The sequence below is a fragment of the Sinocyclocheilus grahami genome, unplaced genomic scaffold, assembly GCF_001515645.1.
Source record: "Sinocyclocheilus grahami isolate Dianchi unplaced genomic scaffold, SAMN03320097.WGS_v1.1 scaffold628.1, whole genome shotgun sequence".
NCBI lineage: Eukaryota > Metazoa > Chordata > Actinopteri > Cypriniformes > Cyprinidae > Sinocyclocheilus > Sinocyclocheilus grahami.
The window spans coordinates 413,041-421,066 of NW_015505807.1; the positions used below are offsets into that span (position 1 = coordinate 413,041).

At 41.0% G+C, this 8,026-nt stretch overlaps 1 protein-coding gene across 1 annotated transcript in view; it reads right to left on the minus strand.

Moving 5' to 3' along the window:
* Positions 1-450: 450 nt before the first annotated feature.
* The window catches only part of LOC107558004 (probable G-protein coupled receptor 158), a 47,184-nt gene continuing 39,608 nt past the window's right edge, over positions 451-8,026 (minus strand). The window contains exons 12-14 of the mRNA XM_016241605.1: positions 5,207-5,378; positions 4,948-5,094; positions 451-3,328 (exon numbers count right to left, since the gene is read on the minus strand). Of these exons, the coding sequence (XP_016097091.1) occupies positions 1,589-3,328; positions 4,948-5,094; positions 5,207-5,378 (2,059 nt within the window). The 3' untranslated portion in view covers positions 451-1,588. The remainder of the gene's footprint in view (positions 3,329-4,947; positions 5,095-5,206; positions 5,379-8,026) is intronic.

The following is an 8,026-nucleotide window of genomic DNA, read 5'->3' on the forward strand; positions in this document are numbered from 1 at the left end:
TACCACATGGGAAAATTACAACAGCTATATTTTAAATGTTACACAAATGCTTGTTTTCTGTTTGTTTTAAATACCTATAGCTCAAAGTGACTTAAATTACACAAACCAGATCTTTTTTCCTGGGCAATAACACTGAAAATGTATAATTTTCAACTTTTTGCAGCCAAATCTTCAAAGTATTTATCTATAGAACAATTTTATATATATTGCATATATATTATATATATTGTGTGCTTTATTCCATCAAAACAGCCAAATATTACAGCTTAAAATAAATTGTAAAAAAAAAAAAAAATTATGCAGTTTCCTAGATACAGGATGTGTCTCATCTTACCCCACTCTCTCTAACTGTGCCTTGTGAAGGTCTTCAAACCCTAAAAACAAATTCTCTCATTTACTGAATTGGAAAAACTGCAGTATTATCATAATTATTTTTTGTTAATTTTCAGAAAGGTTTGTGAGAATAAATAATAAACTAATTCATCAAAGAGATTTTTGGTATTCTTATTTAGGGGTTAAACATTGCATCGTCTGAACACTTCCTGATAACTGAAGCAAAAGTGCCACTGGGACATCCACTGTGTTGTTGTTTTTTCCTGCCCTTCAGAATTTTTATATTGTTTTTAATAAATACATAAAATATCAAGCTTGAAACTGAAAATGAGAGGGGTTTGAACACTTTTGCAAGGCACTATATTTTTATTTCAATCGGAAGCCAGTTTTTGTTGATGAAACTTTTACATTATACATTCATAAAGGCCAAAGTATACTTCCGCACACCATCCACATTACGTCATTTTCGTCATCAGGAGGGCTCGCAGACAGCCGTGCACCCCGTCCAAGTTGGCAATTTTTTGAGACCGCGCGGACGGTCTGTGTACAACAGCGCATGCACGAGGTGAAAGTTGAGACAGAGCGCAAGTCAAGTAGGTGGTACTGCGCCTGTGTCGAGCTCGTCCATCTGCACTCATCCGAGGTTGAGGATACTTTGAAAGCTGTGCGGATGTGGCTGTGCGCGAGATGGAACGGAATGCGGAAAGTAGAGTATACCCGGGCCTTAACAAGCATTAACCCCTTTGCATTCCTGTAAAATTTGCCTAAATCGCCTAAAACACTCAGTGTACCGTGGGCAATACAGTGGAACACTGACAGGTTTAAAAACTGAAAAAGTGTTTTACTTGGTATATATGCAAACTTATTTAAAAGTAAAGCAAATAAGTGTGAAAATAAGGCTAAAGGCCCATTCACACCAAGGATGATAGCTATAACTATAAAGGTTTAGTAATTGTTAAAAATATATGAAAATAGTGAAGTCCACACCACAGCAATATAACGTTTAGAATTATGTTTTCCAGCTGATGAATGATAAAAACATTGACAGCCAATCAGACTCCACCCATCTTCAAGGAGCTTCAGCATTTAAAGCGGCAGACGACATAACTGCAGTGCACATTAGTGTCTGTTCTTGATGTGGAAGCCAATTATCGTTACAGTTCGCTTTCTTGGTCTGGTTGGGCCTTGACTTTCAAATATGGAATCTGCCATCTCAGAAACCTTACTGGAGTAGTCTAATTTTGTGATTGCTGTGTCATGCACTTTTCCCTGACAACTTCTCTTCAAATTCCCATGGACAAACTTCATCCATGTTGAGGTAAGTGGACGGTGTTCGAGTTGTCGAGTCTGTTGGAGGCTGTTTATCATTTGAGGTAACACTTGGCAATACCTCTGTCTCCCAGGGGCAAACGTCAGCACGCTTACTACCGCTGATGGAGGAGTCTCTAGTAGAGCTCCTCCGCCTGCCAGATGCCACTGTGGCAACTTGGTCCCCCTCTGATGTTTGGCTTGTGCGACGCTTCTCAGAGGGTTTGCTTGAGGAGCTTCTCCGCTCCTTATTTTTGGACATTCGTTTATCATCATCTTTATTCTTAGCTTTCTCTTTGGAGGAGCAGGATCCTTTTCTTTTCGAGCAAGAATCTCTTCTCTTTGAATGATATGTGGATAGGCTGGAAGTCTTGTCCTGGTTGGGGGACAGAGGGGGATCATAATCCCAAGGACAGATATCCACCATGAGAGCTGGAGGCTGCAAAAGGCTACCTGTGGATTTGGAGATGTCTGAGAGTATGATCTTGGGCTTTCCATCTGTGGGAGTGACACTTTTTTTGCGGCTTGTTCTCTCGGGGGACAGTCCTACAGGCTCCATTGGTTGCACCGATAGATCCTCGAAGTTCCATGGACTTGCATCTTTGTGGGCATTGAGGTTGAGAGGTGATTTGGGTTTCCTCCCTTCATCCCTGTCCCCAGTCTTATCTCTGGAGCGGCGCCGGTTTGACAGAGATTGGCCCAACCCTTTTTGTTTGTGTTGAGACTTGTGTCCACTTTTTGCACTGCTCCCATTGATTGTATTGGTTTCAGTGGGGGCAATGGAAACATGCTTCTGTGACTTGCCCTCTGTTGGAGTGGGTAACTCCTCCACTTCCCAAGGGCACACCTCAGAGAGATCGTACAGGTCCTTGCTCTTCCCTGGTTCTGAACAAATGGAAGGCTGACTGCCACTCACCTGCTGCTTCATGATGCCCATCTTACTAGGTGTTTTGGTGTACTCAACCGACTGGCTGATGATCATTTTTGGTAAACACTCAGGGGATTCATCGACTTCTGAAAGTGCTGTGCTGTCCCTTGCTTTGAGACCCTTTTTACTGGCATCTTCCACACTGTGGGTCTTCCCCGCAATGCCCATCGTCCGTTCTCTGGCGTTAGCAATGACAGACAGTGACTTCTGTAACATAGAGGTCCGAAGATGTACAGGCTTTTTTTCCGCTGCTAGGTTATGTGCACTGGCCGACTTGCACACTAAGGGCACTGATTCAGTAGATTCGGCTAAATTGACCTTTGGCACCTCAGGGTTCTTCTTGTTGGACCTCCGCCCCATCAAAGTGTCAAGCAGAGAAGCCTCAGTAGTAGAGTTCTCCATTTTATCTTCACACACCCCATTGGTATCCCCTCTTTGGTCATGTGTATGGTCATAGCTATGAGATCTCTTCAGTGAGAACATCTTTCTCTTTAACGATTCTTCCCTTGACTTCCCGGAGTGAGACGGGTCAAATGGGTTTCTCCTCAGAGTGCCTCTGTTACTCCCATGGTCACTTGCATCTCGATCTTCCCGGCTGTATTGCCGACTCACTGTCTCTGGTATTTCTGTGATGCGGCGCATTAGTGTCCGTCCAAGTCCTCTCTTGGAACTGCGTTTTTTCTGTAAGTGAGGGTTATTGGCCAGCATCTTCTTTCTTTTATAGATCTCCAGTTGGGCATAGAGTTTCTTGAGCTCCTCCTGATAAAGGCAAAGAACACATAATACAAAACAAAGTGAAGGTTTTCACTCTTATGTCCCTTGTAGAAGAACCAAACTCAACTCCTCTATTCTAAACTGACCAAAATATGAAACAAGTGAAAAATAACCCAGTTCTCATTGCATTCACATAGTTTCTTAAGATTTATGTTTGGTGTTTTTGCATTTAGATGAAAGTGAAGAGTGAAGTGAACATAGTGAAGAGAGAGACAGGATTGCAAAGGACCAAAATTTTAACTCCAGTTGCCAGAAGCGCAACTGCGCTAAATGTCAGGGCACCGATCATGAGGCTATTGGTTTTTGGCATTAAAGTAATCTCAGATCATATTTTGCTTGTGATCTGGTCCCCATCAATAATTTAGTGGTCTGGGATCCAACAAATAATGGAAATGGCACTCGCAAAAAACAATCCATTTCACAAAGTATTTTAGAGAAAAAAGTTTAAGATTTCTATTCACTATTCTAATACCATGGAAACCCTATAATATACTCATGCGGTCATCTCCATAAGAATGGAATAAAAAATGAACAATACCTCTGTCAAGCTCATCATCATTACCTTTTGTACAGGTAACCTGTGATGGCTAAAATTATTTGTAATATTCAAAGCAATGCTAAGAATTTCCTGCTAACAAGCTAAGTTGGAGCCACAAATTCATGCAAACTGCTATGAAATCCCTAAAATGCACCAAGTCTGAAATACCATAAGTGTACTTAAACAAGACAGAGATATCGCTAACAAGAGTTCACTGAAATATAAAAAGAAATCTAAATGAGATCCTGAATCAACACCAGACAATTGAACCAAACTCAACTCCTCTATTCTAAACTGACCAAAATATGAAACAAGTGAAAAATAACCCAGTTCTCATTGCATTCACATAGTTTCTTAAGATTTATGTTTCTTAAAAATTTACCAAAATTTTAACTCCAGTTGCCAGAAGCGCAACTGCGCTAAATGTCAGGGCACCGATCATGAGGCTATTGGTTTTTGGCATTAAAGTAATCTCAGATCATATTTTGCTTGTGATCTGGTCCCCATCAATAATTTAGTGGTCTGGGATCCAACAAATAATGGAAATGGCACTCGCAAAAAACAATCCATTTCACAAAGTATTTTAGAGAAAAAAGTTTAAGATTTCTATTCACTATTCTAATACCATGGAAACCCTATAATATACTCATGCGGTCATCTCCATAAGAATGGAATAAAAAATGAACAATACCTCTGTCAAGCTCATCATCATTACCTTTTGTACAGGTAACCTGTGATGGCTAAAATTATTTGTAATATTCAAAGCAATGCTAAGAATTTCCTGCTAACAAGCTAAGTTGGAGCCACAAATTCATGCAAACTGCTATGAAATCCCTAAAATGCACCAAGTCTGAAATACCATAAGTGTACTTAAACAAGACAGAGATATCGCTAACAAGAGTTCACTGAAATATAAAAAGAAATCTAAATGAGATCCTGAATCAACACCAGACAATTTTGAACAATGGGGTACAAAAGTTGCAAACGTTTGTCAGATTTTTAGATTTTGGTTTTAGGATATTGTTTGTGTGTCTAGAAGTTCAAAGGGCCGGTGAAAATGTCTTACCCTAATGTCCTCAGGATCCAGACTGTGCTCACTCCAGGCAGATGTTATGCTGCTGTTCAGACAGGAGCCTGAGTGACCTATATCCAGCTCATCTTCATAAGCCTCTGTGGCTATATCTTCCCGTGTATGAGTTCCAGTGAACAAGAACTGCAGTGAAGGACGAAACAATATATGAACCTTTCTCAAAAACAAGACTGTGTTAAGCTCCATAAGCTGTTTGCAGACATTCTACAGATTTAATGACAAGGATAATAATCACCTTTGGAATGAGAAGTAATCCCAGAGTAACCGTCACTGTCAGATGCGTATGGACGAAAAATAACATTAGCATCCAGTCTGGATGCATCCCAGTGCCAAGCGAGAACCTGTAGATCAGATCAAAGCTTGTTAAAGGTGCCAAAAGCATCACCACGTGCAGGCCGCTCCTCTGACTTTTTTTGGACAGAGATCACAAATGGCAGATCAAAGCTAAAAATAAAAGTGGGAAATATTTCAGCAAATTTCACAACATAGAGCTTCAAACTGAATAATGAGGGCAAATGTAATTGAAAGTGGTGTGCCATCTAAGGGCTTGCTCTGTTTATTTAAACAGTGTTTAGTCGACAGTGTGGAGTTTCATAAGATGCGAGTATTATACTGTCACTCTCTAAAGAACTCAGGAAGTCTCTGTCCCGGGTGGGTGTAGGAACTGACATTTGGACATTCTTGAGGGAATGCGATGACATGCTATACAGTACAGAATCACTTTAACAACTTACTGAAACAACAGAGAGTTTGTGTTGGACAAAAATCCCCATGCAAATAAAGAGAAGTTCAATTTAAATTAAATAACTAATCTTTTAACTTGTAATTTATTATATGTTGTTGTTGTTACAGTTGTTGAATTTCTAGGCTGATTAGAACTAGCAATTAGCCTCTGATGTTAGACTGTTGTGTAAGATCCTATCCCGCTTCCTCAATTCCTGATCAAAAACGTGTGTCATCCTGAGAAAGAGCTTTTCTTAACCAATTACCGCTATGCTAAGGTAGTAGGCCACACTCTAAAAAACACTGGGTTGAGATTGTTGGGTGAAGAAGTTGGTTTGACCCAGTTTGGGTTGAAAATCGTTTATAATCAGTAACTCAAAAGTGATGGGTTGGGAATGCAGATGTGAATGAGATCATGAACGTCACACAAGTTCAAACGCAAACAGTTTTGCCTGTGCCGATACTACTTTGCCTATCGTTTTTGTACTTGTCTTTTCCACTTAAGTTAACACTTTAGAAAGTTAATAAAGTAGGAAGTTATATCTAAAGCGATATCTTTATCTTATTTGCAAAAGATTGGAAATAATTTCGGTTTATTTATTTATTTTTAGTTTTTTGTTTGTTTTAGTATCAATATTTGGCAACACTGCATAGCCGGCACTTAAACTGAAAGCAATCAAAAAAGCCCATGGACAGGTTTTTGCTGACAGGATACGACATTCGGTAAGGGAAACGCAAAAATTATCATGATATCATCTGTCATAAACGTTATCAACACTGTCAAAAACAGTAGCATTTAACACTAGTACACACAGATCTGTAGAACAAGTAGGTTACAGAAAGAAATGAAACACACAAAAACTAGCCATGAAGAAGTCTATGCCATGTCATTCAGCATAGTTACATTTTCACAAATCATGCTATAAACTTTCATAAGAGCACTAGACAAAGTTATTGTAGTTATGTAATGTTGCAATAAACAACTGATACTTTAGTACTGTCACGATCTCCAGTTGGAGTCCCCATGAACTCCACCAGAGGGCACTCCCCTGACTGTTGCCACTCTACCCCGTACTCCATTTCCCATAACCCCAGCCTAGGAACTCATTATCAGACTTCACCTAATTTTCAATAAGGATGACTATAAAGTATGCACTCACACTCACGTTGCTGAATATTGTTAGCCTGTAACCTTTCCCTAGTATCCGTGTTTTCTTGCCTTGCCTTCGTGTTTTTGACCATGGACTGTTTACCTTGTTTTTTAATAGTTTTCTGCCTGCCCTGACCATTGCCTGTTTATTGGATTAATCTTTTGTCTGCCCTGGATTATACCTGTTTGCTGGTGTTTGACCCTGCCTGTGTTGACCACTCTTTTAAAATAAAGCCTGCAGATGGATCTTCAACTCCGTTGTCACGCCTCCGATGTTGCAGAATATTCAGCCAAACCCAGATCCAGCAGCTTTGTGAGTTTTTCCAGACCAACAAATATGAATCCAGTCGCACAAATCAGTCGCACAAATCATCTCCAACAGGGGAATTGGACAATGGAGGAATATGTAAGAGACTTTCTGAACTGGCAGACCTCATTGGTCACATCAACATCACATCAACCTCATTGGACGTAGTATGTTTAATTATATTTTTTCAAGGAGGGCTTTCTGAGCCACTCAGCTACTGTATGCCACTTCATGAACCTAATTGGACTCTTGAACAGTATATTGATATTGCATTGCAATTAAGTAGTTCTCAATTTACTATGGGAGTCACGGAGGAGTAACGCAGAACTCCCGCAGTAACCCCCATTCCAGAGTCTCATCCTGTCATAGCCGCCAGCTCTGAGTCTCTTCAGAAGATGGCTTCCAGTCTGACAGACCCACCGTTGATGTCGGTGTGAGCAGCAGGCATCCCAAGGGCCTCAGAACTGGCTGTCACAGAGACTGTTCCCCTAGGCTCAGTGCTCTCTGTAATGGCGGTCGCCATCCTGTGTGTTTGGGCTACTCACTGCTCTGTTACTCCTCCTGAGTCAGCTCCAGTCCTTGAATCTGCTCCAGAACCCACTACAGTCCATGAGTCTGCTCCAGCTCTTTCGGAGTTGGCAGCTTCTGCTGCGTGGCCTCCCGAGGGGGCGGTGACCACTTCAGCTCCTCTCAAGGCAGGGATGCCCACTTATGAACTCCCTGTCTACCCTGCCACATTCAAGGAAGCCCACTTATGAACTCTCTGCCTGTCCAGACATGCCAAGGAGGCAACTCTCTGCCTGTCCAGCTATGACAAAGGAGGCCGTTTATGAACTCTCTGCCTGTCTTGTTATGGCCAAATGGCCAAGTTATGA